Source organism: Salmo trutta, chromosome 4 (assembly GCF_901001165.1).
Source record: "Salmo trutta chromosome 4, fSalTru1.1, whole genome shotgun sequence".
Taxonomy (NCBI): domain Eukaryota; kingdom Metazoa; phylum Chordata; class Actinopteri; order Salmoniformes; family Salmonidae; genus Salmo; species Salmo trutta.
The window spans coordinates 37,586,541-37,602,265 of NC_042960.1; the positions used below are offsets into that span (position 1 = coordinate 37,586,541).

Here is a 15,725-nt window from a genome sequence, read left to right on the forward strand (position 1 = left end):
ATGTTACTAAAATTGCTGAACTAAGTGTTTTCATCATTCTAGATTGCAGCCGGAGGCAACAAGAAGAAGAGCTTCAATGTGTGTCGACCCAAGGACAGGAAGATACAGTACAGATGCATCAAGTGCAATAAATACATTTGTAACATACACACAGTAAAACTCTGTCCATCATGTGGTGTGTAGACCGGCCATAATTTGTGTTCAATGGGGCTCATTTATCATTTCCATAAAATACTATATGTAAAATGTGTCCTTACAATTTGTTCAGTTCAAAGCAATAAACATCAATAGGGATGAAAACCTTGTTTCATTTATATTTGTTCAAGATAAACATGATTTATTCCACCCATGTCTTGATTATAATTTTAAAAAACGAATAGCGCTTTTATTGATAAATGTGATCTAGCAGAGGTAAATGGCAAATATTAACCATGTATGCTGTCTATACTGCTTGTTATTGATATAAGTCAACATCTAAGTAGTACATTTTTTTGCCGTAAATTGTTATGGCTGTGTTGTTTTAAAAAACGAAATAAAAAGCCCATCAGGCCCCCGAACATTGGGTTAATACACAAACACACACCTTCCCTGGGTCGCTTTACCTCTATTATCCCTTCACCCTCTCCCTCACTACCTCTTTCGATCCAGCAGGTGTGCTGGTCTCTATATGTCCTCTTTATCCTCCACTCCCTATGTCCTGCTCACATCCCTTTCTCCCACCCGCTTGCCTCATGTTCTGCCTCTGTGCTTATACAAGACCCTACACAAAAATAAAAAACTCCACCAGCTAAAAATCTGAGGACAGGCCCATTGTGAGACATTTTGATTAGGCCTGTCAAACGAAATGTAAAAAAATATATAGTTAATCGCAGGATTTGCTGTGATTAATCGCAAATTCAGAATTGATTCAAATTGAGCTGTTATTTATTATCTTTTATAGAAAAAGCATTACATGAATATTGACATCTTGATTTTGTCCAAAGCAACGGTTAACAAAATCATTGCCATATTGTCCCCGAGGCATTGTAATGTGAGTACAGGACATGTTTGGAATGTTCAATCCATTAATCCAAAAGCCATTTAAATGGCACTACATCTACAGCAGGCCAAATATTTTTCAGCCATTCAAATAATTCACGTTAAGAGCAATCCGATTCTAATCGTCATATTGAAATGTGATGGGTGTAATTGATGTGTCTGTTGGAGGAGTGAGCAGCGAGCTCCTTACCAGAACCCCATCTCAGCTTGCAGCTCAAATGGCACACTATTCCCTATATAGTGCACTACTTTTGACCAGGACCAATGGCACCCTATGGGCCCTGGTAAAATGTAGTGCACTATAAAGGGAATCGGTTGCCATTTGGGCCGCACACCTGTCTTAGTGTGCCAGTTTCCTGTCTCAGTGTCCCAGTCACTGCAGTGGAGACTATCCAGGTGATTTGCATAAACTTCCTGGAGTAGAGTGGTAGGGAGTGACGTGACTGTTAAACGCTGCTGATCATTCATATTTAATTAGACACACACATGTTTTTTCTAAATATTACCAGGAAAGTTTACTGCAGGTTTTGGTTTTTGCCCTAGCACTACACAGCTGATTCAAATAATAAACTAATCACAAAGCTTTGATAATTTGAATCAGCTGTGTAGTGTTAGAGAAAAAAAACAAAGCGTGCACCCCTTTGAGTCTCGGGGACTGAGTTTGGGAAAAGCTGAGATAGCTTGGGTTGATTTTTAAAGGTTCAGTAAAGAATCATGCTCATAAGGTTCTAAATGGAACCTGTATGGTTCTATAAAAATGTCCTAAGGTTTATAAAGTACCATTAAAAAAAGGTTCTATATAGCACCAAAAAATAATTACGCTAAGTTTACAGCCGTTTTTGGGGCAATATACTATAGAACCCGTTTTTATGGTTCTTTATAGAACCTTTATGGAGAAAGTTTATTTATAGAACCATTCTCAATCTAAAAGGTACTTTGTAGATCCTTTTGAAGAATCACACAGTTTAAAAAAAATTCTGGCCTTCCATATTATATAGTTAAAATTCCATAGAATTGAGAACCACTGACTGATTTAGTCAACCATTCTCAATTGACACAAGGCCATATGTGAGTCTTTCACAAAACAATAGTGATGTGCAGTTTGCGAACAATTCGTTACTTTTGAACGAGTATTTTTGCTGGCTCGAGAGGTATGATTCATTTTTCTGAGTGACTCGTTTATTTTTGTCGTTCGTGTGACCTCGTAGTGCTGGTTGCAATAAGTCATAGAGCAGTAATTAATAAACGCCTATCCGGCTCAGACAGCGGCCCAATAGACCTGCTCTGTCATATGCACGCAGGAAAATAGATCATGAGCATAGAGAAGAAAAATACATGTTTAGAATTGATAATTGATCGCATTGTGCAAGAATGACAGCAAATACTTGATTATTGAATGTTATGGACACAGCTTTAGAACCAAAACATACACAACAGCTGCTTAACAAATTCGAACATGAGAACAAATCTTTTGGGCACTGCAGTTCGCGAACAACTGTGATTATCACCTTGCTTTGGCCAAACGCTAAACCATGCTCACGGACGTTAGTTTCTCCTCAGCAATGAGAAGTATGTAGCAAACGGCAGACCAGCGGAATAATTTAGTGTCATCAGGCTAATTATCACCGTCACAGCAGTCAAAAATGCATTCTGCCAAGAGTCGTTCACAATCTACCCAGGTTGCGGCCACAACTGGTCCTCATTTAAAATGTAGCAATAAATACTGTTATTTGTATGCCTAGCAATCAACAAAGGTACATTGTTTAAAGCACACGCTTACAAGTCTCAATCACAAATGACAGCTCCAATAAGCCCTTTATAGATTTTTTATTTATTTAACCCTTATTTTACCAGGTAAGTTGACTGAGAAACATTCTCAAATATAGCAATGACCTGGGGAATAGTTACAGGGGAGAGGAAGGGGGATGAATGAGCCAATTGTAAACTGGGGATGATTAGGTGACCTTGATGGTATGAGAGCCAGATTGGGAATTTAGCCAGGACCCCCGGGTTAACAGCCTTGCAGGCTGACTACACCATTTAGACGTACACGTTATTAAATTATTGCACCCACACAGCCCCGCCAGCGCCAACGAGCGTCTGCGTTGCCAAGGGCTAAAATAGTTATATTTGTGACGCGGATCACGCTGCAAGTCCTGCCTCTCCCATCTCCTCATTGGTTTATAGAAGCAGGTACCCACGTGCCATCTCCTCATTGGTTATACCCATGTGGGTGACTGAAAGACAAAAGAGGTCGGTGGCAGTAATGCACCTAATTTATGAAAGTTGCCAATCGCAATATAAAGTCAAGAGAAGAAAAAGCCTGTAAGGAGGAGAGATGAGGAGAAACGATACGGTTGACCGTTTTATGTGTGGATTAATTGGCGGAGTAGAGGATTTGTGCATTTCAGGTAAAATAACAACTCAATGTTTATATCCCAGGACAAATTAGCTAGCAACAGCAAGCTAGCTAAATAGGACAAATTAGCTAGCAAGCTAAATTGCCATAAAGCTAGCTAAATTGCCATAAAAGTTGTGGCAAAATGCCTTAAGGACAACAAAGTCAAGGTATTGGAGTGGCCATCACAAAGCCCTGACCTCAATCCTATAGAAAATGTGTGGGCAGAACTGAAAAAGCATGTGCGAGCAAGGAGGCCTACAAACCTGTCTCAGTTACACCAGCTCTGTCAGGAGGAATGGGGCAAAATTCACCCAACTTATTGTGGGAAGCTTGTGGAAGGCTACCCAAAACATTTGACCCAAGTTAAACAATTGAAAGACAATGCTACCAAATACTAATTGAGTGTATGTAAACTTCTGACCCACTGGGAATGTGATTAAATAAATAAAAGCTGAAATAAATCACTACTATTATTCTGACATTTCACATTCTTAAAATAAAGTGGTGATCCTAACTGACCTAAAACAGGGAATGTTTACTAGGATTAAATGTCAGGAATTGTGAAAAACTGAGTTTAAATGTATTTGGCTAAGGTGTATGTAAACTTCCAACTCTACTGTAAATGAGTAGAATTATTTATAATTTTGACTGGACAAGTAGAACAGAGTAGAGCAGAGCAGAGACAGTAAAAAGAGCCAAGTATCCCATCACTGCAAGACACCAGTATTGGCCATTCATATTTAATGCATTGTAGCATAAAACATTAGATAAACTGGAATGACACTCTCACTCGTGTTTGCACAAAAATAACTTTGCGTAAACCATGCCCCAAAATATTTAAATGAGCCGCCTCCCCTGCATTTTAATTATCACTAAAAGAGAAAAGAACCCTTTTGTGAACTGTAAATAACCATTGAAGACCCCAAATGGTTATTTAACTCATTGTACTTTCACATAGAACCATTGAGGAACCTTCATCTTTTTGTGTGTATGCTGTAGTAATTTATTACCTCCAGCACTAGACAGTCCTGAGGGACCCTCCACTGCCACTCCCTCGGTCTCTCTATCTCCCTCTCCTCCCTCCCTCCTACCTGAATCTTTCTCGCTCCCTCTCTGCCCTTGCTTCTTTCCTCAGACTCTTTCCCCCATCCCCTCCTCCCTCGTTCCCCACATTTTTTTCTCTCCTTACAATCTCAGTCGATAACCCCCCCTTCCTCTCACCTCCATCCCTCTCCCACTCCTCCTCCTATCCTCTCACTGGGCACGTCTCCAGGTAATAGCGAAGACAGAGAGAAAACAAAGTCAAGATGACAGAAGTAATTTTGGATCAGTGCTTAGCCATATGGGCCGAGGACAAACCACTGGGCTTTGCTTCATAAATAATACAGATCACACCATCTGCATCTTTCAAAAAGCAAGATACCAGTTTTTGGTCTGGCATTTTCAATACTTTATCCAGTGTCTGCATTCAAACAATTGACCCCAATCCATGCACCTCCGTATTCGGAATAACCCCAGGGAACAATGTTACAAAAAAATACAGGATCAGGCCCAAATCCCCGTCATTCGCGTGAAGAAGAGACGCCGATACTGGGGGCGCAGTTCCGGGTGCCTTGTGAGAATTTGTTGACGAGTGGTTAACACGCCTCTACCATCCATCCTATTCGCCAACGTGCAATCATTGGAGAATAAACTGCATGAGCTACATTCGAGACTATCCTACCAATGGCACAATAAAAACTGTAATATCTTATGTTTCACCGAGTCGTGGCTGAACGACGACATGGATAATATAGAGTTGTCTGGGTTTCCGTGCACCGGCAAGACAGAACTGCTACCTCTGGTAAGACAAGGAGTGGTGGTCTGTGTCTATTTGTCAGCTGGTGTGCGAAACCTAATTTAAGGGCAATCACACAACAGGGATTTTTTTCTTTTTTTTAATGAAATAGTGAAGTTGTAATTTTTCCTCTAATTTCTGCACAAACTGTTAGAAATCTGTGTGTTTTTCATCCTCACCAGGGTCTTGACCTGACTGTAACCAACTTCAGTGGGTAAATGCTTACCTTCGATGGCAATTGGCACGCTGGAGAAGTGTGCTCTTCATGGATGAATCCCGGTTTCAACTGTACCGGGCAGATTGCAGACAGTGTTCATAGCATTGTGTGGGCGAGCGGTTTGCTGATGTCAACATTGTGAACAGAGTGCCCCATGGTTATGGTATGGGCAGGCGTAAGCTACGGACAACGATGGCAATATGAATGCACAGAGATACCGTGACAAGAGCCTAAGGCCCATTTTCGTGCCATTCATCACCTCATGTTTCAGCATGATAACGCACGGCCCCATGTTGCAAGGATCTGTACACCATTCCTGGAAGCTGAAAATGTCCCAGTTCTTCCACATCCTGCATACTCACCAGACACGTCACCCATTGAGCCTGTTTGGTATGCTCTGGAACGATGTGTCCGAAAGCGTATTCCAGTTCCCGACAATATGCTGCAATTCTGGCCAGCCATTGAAGAGGAGTGGGACAATATTCCACAGGCCACAATGAACAGCCTGATCAACTCTATGCAAAGAAGATGTGTCACGCTGCATGAGGCAAATGGTGGACACACCAGATACTGACTGGTTTTCTGATCCACACCCCTACCTTTTTTAAAGTATTTGTGACCAAAAGACGCATATCTGTATTCCCAGTCATATGAAATCCATAAAATAGGGCCTATTGCATTTATTTAAATTTACTGATTTCCTTATATGAACTGTACAGTAACTCAGTAAAATCTTTGAAACTGTTGCACGTATTGTTTATATTTTAGTTCTGTGTAATTGTAATAAAATTAGAAATCTTAAATATTGTTAAAAAATAACAATAATAATAATAATACAGATCATACCTATGTCTCAAATGACACTATTCCCTCTTTAGTGTGCTTTATAGGGTAGTGTACTACATAGGGAATAGGCTGCCATTTAGGACAAAGCCCATGATAATAACTACAGAGATCAGTCAAACACTGGGTTTTGATTGGTTCAACATTTGGTCTGGGTAACCTATGATCTATGTACCAAGTAAAGAAATAAAGCCTGCATGATGGAAGATGTCTCTTTAGATTAAATGTTGGTCAAATAAACCCACAACAAAGAGAGATGAGTGTTCGACTTTCTTTTTCATTTGTATAACCCCTGGCCTCTGCTAAAATATGGGATATTCCAACTATAACATATAGGGGAGGATTGCAGCCCTACTTGGATGTATATGTACCATGACCATCCCTATAGTTGATGGACCAATCCACCCACCCAAGCTTCTCTGTTTTACAAAGACTGTCTTCCACAAGAAGGACCTGAAAACTGGTGAGCTTGGTTCTAATTCAGTGATTCAGATGTGTCATTCATTAACTGACATTATACATAAGCCCCGCAAAAATAATTTCAAATTCAATTTGTTTCAGTATATTCCCTCAGAGACCTACCTTTATCAAAGAGCCAATTTTTATGAAAAACATTTGATAAATAGATTCAGTCCCATGGGGTAAGTAATTTGAGGAAGCAATATTCAGTGTTGAAATAGTAATTCCTAGTAATGGCACCAAAGCTACATCAGCCGTCTTAAAGGTACAGTGCAGCCGTTCTTACCTCAATATCAAATCATTTCTGGGTAACAATTAATTACCTTACTGTGATTGTAGGACTGGCACAATTACCGTATAACTGTGTAACCGACGGTTATGGATGAAGAATGTCAAGAAAAGAAAATAATCGTCATAACCGTTTTATTTTCTGGGAAGGGGAGAACAAAAAGCTGACTGAAGACGGGACGGCCAGGCATTCGTGTGGTTGAGTCCGTTTTTGTGATAACATGGACTCTTAACAACATGACTAAACTTTGTTGCCAATTGCTGAAACAAGCAAGGTGGCGTATCAAATAATTAACATAATGAGCTAGGAACCTCTAACCCTGGTAATTTGACTAGTAAACTCATGGGTACACTCGCAATGGCTGCCTTGTATTGTCATGCAATAATTTCAATAGTAATGTAGAATCTTCATTTAAAGTACATTACCAGTCAAAAGTTTTATAACACCTACTCATTCAAGGGTTTTTCTTTATTTTTACTATGTTCTACATTTTAGAATAATAGTGAAGACATCAAACTATGAAATGACACATATGGAATCATGTATGAAGTCTTAAACAAATCAAAATATATTTCATATTTGAGATTTTTCAAAGTAGCTACCCTTGGTCTTAATCACATCTTTGCACACTCTTGACATTTTCTCAATCAGCTTCATGAGGTAGTCACCTGGAATGCATTTTAAAAGTTTGTCAAAAGTTAATTTGTGGAATTTTGAGCCAATCAGCTGTGTTGTGACAAGGTAGAGGTGTATACAGAAGATAGTCCATATTATGGCAAGAACAGCTCAAATAAGCAAAGAGAAATGACAGTCCATCATTACTTTAAGACATGAAGGTCAGTCAATCTGGAAAATATCAAGAAGTTTGAAAGTTTCTTCAAGTACAGTCGCAAAAACCATCAAGCGCTATGATGAAACTAGCTCTCATGAGGACCGCCACAGGAGAGGAAGACAGAGCGTTATCTGTGCTGCAGAGGACAATTTCATTAGTCCCCAGCCTCAGAAATTGCAGCCCAAATGAATGCTTCACAAAGTTCAAGTAACAGAAACATCTCAACATCGACTGTTCAGAGGAGACTGCTTGAATTATGCCTTCATGGTCGAATTGCTGCAAAGAAACCACTACTAAAGGACACCAATAATAAGAAGGAGTTGCTTGGGCCAAGAAACATTAAACAGGTGGACATTAAACAGGTGGAAATCTGTCCTTTGGTCTGATGAGTCCAAATTTTCGGTTCTAACCGCTGTGTCTTTGTGAGACGCAGAGTAGGTGAATGGATGATCTCTACATGTGTGGTGTGGGGGTGATATGGTGTGGGGGTACTTTGCTGGTGCCACTGTCAGTGATTTATTTCGAATTCAAGGCACACTTAATCAGCATGGCTTCTCTCGCTCTCTCTCTCTGAATCCTCTTCTCTCCAGATGAAAACATTGCCTCTCCATTCTGTGGAGGGAGGCTGTGAAGACTTTTTCTAGGTCTCTGTGGCACACACAAATACACACACACGGACCAGGAGGCAGTAACAGTTGCTTGACCGCAGCTGGCGCTGCCTTTCTGGTCCAGTGGAAAAGGTCAGGAATGGCTGAAGGACTGGGAAAGATGGAAGGGCAACAGTGGCTAGACTGCAGCCGACCTGACTCCCCATTCCACGGACCACCCAGAACCCCCCAGCATCCAGAACTGGACCAGCTGCTTGAGGAGGGGACACACTGCAGACCTTGAGGCGAGTAGTTTTGCCGAGGCGAGCCTTACTCCCCTCTACCATTGGCCTGCAGCTCTCCCACTGCAAGCAGGTCACAGGGGAGTACCATCACTGATCTCCAGGTCTTGTGTTTCCAGGTGTGTCTGTTCACTCCTCAGGTTGTCCTTCCTCCGCTCTACAGATCCAACACCAGTCCCAGTTCCAGTCACAGCACCAGAAGAGGAGCAGAGGAGGGACCAACAGATATTAACCTGGAGCAAGCTGACCACATGTGAGTGCCATCACTGACCTTTAGGTCTGGGGCTCCCTTGTGGGTCTGCTTGCTCCTTAGGTTTTCTTTCAACCCTTCATGCAGATCCAGCACCAATTCAGATACCAGTTTCCAGCACCAGCCCTAGCACCAGACCACCAGCAGAGGCACAGAGGAGGGACCAGATCAGACCTTCACACGGAGTGAACAGGCCACAGGAGAGTACTACCATTTGGTTTCCCTGATTTGAATTGAGTACTTATTGTTTATTATTTGACATTTTTACTTAATGATGGATTTCATTTGAACATTTAAAACTTCATGAATTTTGGAAAAACCAAATAAATTGACCTTTACCCAAGAGTAAATTGACCTTTACCCTATGCATGTCCCAATATTGGGAGAGTTACTGATTTGTTATAATATTTAAATAATATCTGTAAAGACAAATCTAATGTGCAGAAATATTGAAGGAAAAATGAAATTTGCAGTGTACAAACTTAACATGATGAATAAGAACTCATGGGTGGCCAAAAATACCTATCTGAAAGCCACGCCCCCAATAGGCCATGCCATCTGTCTCATCTCCTCCACTCATCCATTACGCTCACCGATCTTCTCTCCTCCTGTCCTCTCCTCCTCTCACCATCCTTTTACTCTCAATGCTCTCCTTCTCTCCTCCACTATCTCCACTCCCTGTCTCGGCTCAACCTCAGGGAACAAACAGGAGTTCTGTCTAAAACATCACTGCTTTCTTTCCGGCATCCTCCTGATCTCAATCCTTCACATGCTGATGTACAGTAACGTGTGAGTGGGAGCAATGTGACCCAAGCATAATCCTTTTATCCATGAGTCAGCCTACAGTCAACCATCAGCCATGTCCTTCTCCCGAACACATCACACTCGATACACCAGGAGGATGTCTTCACACTGTACTCAGACAGCATGTCTGCCAATCATAGTGGCCAGAGCAGCACTATTGTTCAACACAGACAGACTAGGGTTGCTTCCCAAATGACACCCTACTCCATACATAGTGCCTTACTTTTGTCCAGGGCCCTATGGCTGCCCAATGATCTGTCCCAAATGGCGCCTTACCCTATGTAGTGCACTACTTTTGATCTGAGCCCTAGTCAAAAGTAGTGCACTATGTAGGGGAGATGGTGCCAATTGAGACATAGATTAAGACTGATCAGACACCAGTCTAGTACATGCTACAAAGCCCCCCTATCTGGCTCCTCTATCTATCTGCATACATTTACATCCGACTGATGCTAATTCTGCCATTAATCTGATCCTAGATCAGCTTATACCAATCCCAGTTAACACCAATTACCTCAGCACCCAGCCACACGCCTAACAAGACTTTTGGTAGTTCTGAGAATGCGTCCCAAATGACACCCTATTCCATAGTGCACTACTTTTGACAAGAGCCCTATGGGTACTGGCCAAAAGCAGAGCACTACACAGGAAATAGGGTGCCATTTGGGACATAGACTGAAGTCTTGGGGGTTTTCCGGCTATGTTTGCTGAGCAAGTCAGGAAGGAAACCAGCCAGGCTGACGGTATCTACAATATCGTCTCCTAGTCCAGATAATGTGTTCCTAGGTGATTTGGAAAAACCCTGCCAGCCGGCCATATGTTTGCAAATATTTCTCTATCAATTTGAGCGTGGATAAAATAATTGTTGTTTCCACTGGCAGGAGAGAAAAAACAAATTTCACACAGACCCATCTACAGTAGCTATAAGCTTCAGAACAAAAACAATTTCTGCAGTCAGATTGTAGATTCATGGTCGGAAAGTGTAATAAAATAGAGATGTCAAGACATATCTCTAATCAGTACATCTAACAGCTACTGGCAAATCACAAACTGATGTATTGTTTCTATTTCATCAACCAAGCAGGCTACCAAAAGTAGCAGGACATAAAACGCCCTCTCCACTCTGATCAGTGGTGTAGACATCCCGACATGGTTGGAATCTGTGTGGACATATTGAGCCACGCTGATCAAGACAGAGAAACCCATTGTGGCGGGAATAGATGAGGAGATTAAGAGAGATGAGAGAGACAGAGAGAGAGGGAAAGAGTGAGTGTGTTTGTGCCTGTGCATATGAGTGAGAGAGAGAGAGAGAGGTAAAAAAAGAATGATCGAGAGAGAGACAGAGAAAAGGAGTGAGAGGGGTGTATCGTACCTTCCAGGACGGTGAGTTTGGCGCTGGTGTTGATCTCTCCCACACTGTTGATGGCAGTACACTCATAGATGGCCTCGTCCCTGTGGGTCCTCAGGGGCTGGATACGCAGGACGGACCCTGAGCCGTCATCAAACTCTATCACCTGAACACACGGATGGGGAGAGGAGATAAAAGGCATTACAATCAGACCTATGGTCGTCCTGTGACTAAGATTCAAATCTAAACTGATTTAAACAGTCATCTTAGCACGGGCATCCCTTTGATCGCTATTTCATCAATACGTACAGGACCACCAGAGCACTGTAGAGCCCACTGAGCCAAGGGAACACTCCTGGTTAGATCACTGGCAGGGAGACTAATATAGGGGTAAGAACTTGTACTTACTAGCTAGCCGGGACTGAGGAACTGGGTTTATAACAAGAGTACAGTATATGCTCCAATTCTACCCAGTCTGCACAAGCAGACAGAAAAGGCATACCTGACCAAACTCAAACTCTATTAAGCCATCTCAAATAGAGACTACTCTTTTCTGATCTCAATTGCAAAGGACCCTCCGTCATTGCATGACCTTGTTTCTGCCCGATGCTCCACAGGCAGGGAGCTAAGAGGAGTAGGTAAGTATGATCTGATACAATCACCCGATTAGAGAGAAATCTGTTGTATGAAATTATGACCCTGAGTGGACAGCAGGTATTTCAGGAAGGCCTTTCGGGAAGCCAGCCTTTAGGGGGGGTAAAAAATTAGAGGTCACAGGTCAAGGGAGGGGGTCTCCTAAACTTCCTTCCACTGCAGTGGGAAGTGTCTGACCCAGCTATCCACATGAGAGGAAGAGAACATTCCAGAACAATCTTTACTCCAATGACTGGATCTGTATCAGTCGAGCACACCTAGGTTCAAATAGTATCTGACATTTTCAATCACTTTGAGCGTTCACTTGAGCCTGCCTAGAGTGCCAGATAGGCTGGGTTTTCACTGAAGGGGCTATTCCCTTTGTTCCATTATTCATAACTCCAAATTCATAATATATACACTACCATTCAAAAGTTTGGGGTCACTTAGAAATGTCCTAGTTTTTGAAGGAAAATAAAAAAATGTTGATCATTAAAATAACATCATATTGATCAGAAATCCAGTGTAGACATTGTTAATGTTGTAAATGACTATTGTAGCTGGAAAAGGCAAAAATTTTTATGGAATATCTACATATGCGTACAGAGGCCCATTATCAGCAACCATCACTCCTGTGTTCCAAAGGCACGTTATGTTAGCTAATCCAAGTTTATAATTTTAAAAGGCTAATTGATCATTAGAAAACCCTTTTGGAATTATGCTAGCACAGCTGAAAACTGCCGTGCTGATTAAAGAAGCAATAAAACTGGCCATCTTTAGACTAGTTGAGAATCTGGAGCATCAGCATTTGTGGGTTTGATTACAGGCTAGAAAGAGGAGTGGGAGGCCCTGGTGCACAACTGAGCAAGAGGACAAGTAATTTAGAGTGTCTAGTTTGAGAAACAGATGCCTCACATGTCCTCGACTGGCATCTTGTTTCAGGAAAATTAGCGTATGGGAAGTAGTGTTACTACTTCCCAGGAGAGCCATTTGAACGTAAACTTTTTTTTGAAAATCAAAATGCGTTTTTTGGCAGAAATGCTTCTTGAACATGTGAACTTTCATGTGCCTTAATAACAAACTTGTATGCCATCTGTAAATACGAATACAGCTGTTAAATTACGAGCCTAGTTGGTTTAGCCACAGAAAAAGGCAGCAACCTTCCCACTAGCCATGATTGGTTGAGATAATGAGTGGACTGGACATGCCGAAAGATGAGTTCGGATTGGTCTGCCGTGTAGCGCGGATCTGTCTATTTGAGCTGGTCAGTATATGTATGTAATCCTGTTTAATGCAGCTTTTTAAAAAGATTGTTGTCTCGTTAATGTGATTCTGGATTTTCGTTCTCATTGTTGGAAGATTGATTTTGAGTAAAGTTACTATTAATACTCATCTCTGTGTCCTGCGCCTGACTCCGCCTTACCCACATCACCTAGACTCTGACAGAAACACACACCATTCAAATGGAGTCAGCAGGTGCACACAGCCCTCCTCTACCTATGGAGGAGGGCGTCCAGCAGCACGCAACTATGTTACAAAGTCTCGGCACAGCCATGGATCGCGTGCTGCAAACCATGGAGCGATGGGAGAGAGGGGGTTTTCCAGCAACCCCATCATCATCACCCCAGCTCCCACAACAACCCACACCGCTGTCCACCCCTCCTTCACCTGGATCCAATGGGATTCAGGTCGTGCTCCCGAGGGTATACGATGGAATGGCTGCCGGGTGTCAGGGGTTCCTACTCCAGCTGGGGCTCTACCTGGCAACCGTTCACCCAGCTCCTTCGGGATGTGAGAGTGTGAACGCCCTCATCTCCTGTCTGACTGGTAGAGCACTCGAATGGGCCAACGCAGTCTGGGGAAGGGAAGGACCGACGTTAGACAATTATGAGGATTTTACCGGCCGCGCCGGCGGCGGGGGAACGCTTGTATCATCTCAGACAGGGGATGAGGAGCGTACAAGACTTCGCTTTGGACTTTCGAACTCTCGCCGCCGGCGCGGGATGGAATGAGCGGGCCCTGATCGACCACTACAGGTGCAGTCTACGCGAGGACGTTCGTAGGGAGCTAGCCTGCAGGGACACCACCCTTACCTTTGACCAGCTATTAGACCTATCCATCAGGCTGGATAACCTGTTTGCCTCCCGCGGACGTCCAGATCGGGGTCCGTCAGTTCCATCCCCCAACACCTCAGATCTGACATCAATGGAGCTAGGAGGTGCTGCTATGAGGGGGACCGGAGGGGGGACCATTCCCCGCACCACCAGTGGCCGCAGAGGACACACTGCTGGTCGGTGCTAGGGAGGTTCTCCAGGGAGTCGAGGCAGCAGGCAGGGCACTGGTGGATCATCCCAGGTGAGTAGGCACCCGACTCACCCAGAGCTTCCTGTTTCGCACATGTGTGCATATTTAACATTTCCTGAGTTTTCCCCGCATTTCCAGCATAAGGCGCTAGTAGATTCAGGTGCAGCTGGGAACTTTATTGATAGTTCATTTGCAATTAGATTAGGGATCCCTATTGTTCCTGTTGATGTGCCCTTCCCTGTACATGCCTTAGATAGTCGTCCTTTAGGGTCGGGACAGATCAGAGAGGTCACAGCTCCACTATGTATGATAACGCAGGGGGATCATAAGGAGAGAATTAGTCTCATTCTGATCGATTCACCTGCGTTTCCTGTGGTGTTGGGGCGTCCCTGGTTGGCCAATCATGACCCCACTATTTCGTGGAAACAGGGGGCTCTCAAGGGATGGTCACGTCAGTGCTCAGGGAGGTGTGTAGGTGTTTCCATAGGTGCAACTACGGTGGAGAGTCCAAACCAGGTCTCCACCATGCACATCCCCCCTGAATATGCCGATTTGGCTCTCGCCTTCTGAAGGCGACTCAATTACCACCCCATCGACGGGGGTATTGTGCAATAAATCTCCTGGTAGACGCAGCACTTCCCAGGAGTCACGTGTATCCTTTGTCACAGGAGGAGACGGAGGCTATGGAAACATATGTCTCCGAATCTCTGGGACAGGGGTACATTCGGCCTTCCACTTCACCTGCCTCCTCGAGTTTCTTTTTGTGAAGAAGAAGGATGGAGGTTTACACCCGTGTATTGCCTATCGAGGTATAAATCAGATCACAGTGAAGTACAGTTACCCGCTGCCTCTCATAGCCAGTGTGACAGAGTCATTGTACGGGGCGCACTTCTTCACAAAATTGGATCTCAGGAGCGCTTACAACTTGGTGCGTATCCGGGAGGGGGATGAGTGGAAGACGGCAATTAGTACCACCTCTGGGCACTATGAGTACCTTGTCATGCCGTACGGGTTGATGAATGCTCCATCAGTCTTTCAATAATTTGTAGACAATATTTTCAGGGACCTGCACGGGCAGGGTGTAGTGGTTTATATAGATGGCATTCTAATATACTCCGCTACACGCGCCGAGCATGTGACCCTGGTGCGCAAGGTGCTTGGTCGACTGTTGGAGCATGACCTGTGCATCAAGGCTGAAATATGTCTGTTCTTCCAACAGTCCGTCTCCTTCCTAGGGTACCGCCTGTCTGCGACAGGGGTGGAGATGGAGAAGGACCGCATTTCAGCCGTGCGTAATTGGCCGACTCCAACCACAGTAAAGGAGGTGCAGCTGTTTTTAGGGTTTGCCAACTACTACCGGAGGTTTATCCAGGGCTTTGGTCAGGTAGCAGCTCCCATTACCTCTTTGCTAAAGGGGGGACCAGTGCAACTGCAGTGGTCAGCTGGGGCGGACAAGGCTTTTGGTCACCTGAAGGCCCTGTTTACCTCGGCTCCCGTGCTGGCTCATCCTGATCCCTCTTTGGCATTTATAGTAGAGGTGGACGCGTCCGAGGCTGGGATAGGAGCCGTGTTGTCTCAGTG

At 43.7% G+C, this 15,725-nt stretch overlaps 1 protein-coding gene across 6 annotated transcripts in view; it reads right to left on the minus strand.

The window, feature by feature from the left end:
* The window catches only part of LOC115192316 (receptor-type tyrosine-protein phosphatase F-like), a 435,047-nt gene that overhangs the window by 206,802 nt on the left and 212,520 nt on the right, over nt 1-15,725 (minus strand). For all 6 annotated transcript variants that reach the window (XM_029750668.1, XM_029750671.1, XM_029750670.1 and 3 more), the window contains exon 4: nt 11,232-11,373. In XM_029750668.1, coding sequence (XP_029606528.1) covers nt 11,232-11,373 — 142 coding nt within the window. The remainder of the gene's footprint in view (nt 1-11,231; nt 11,374-15,725) is intronic.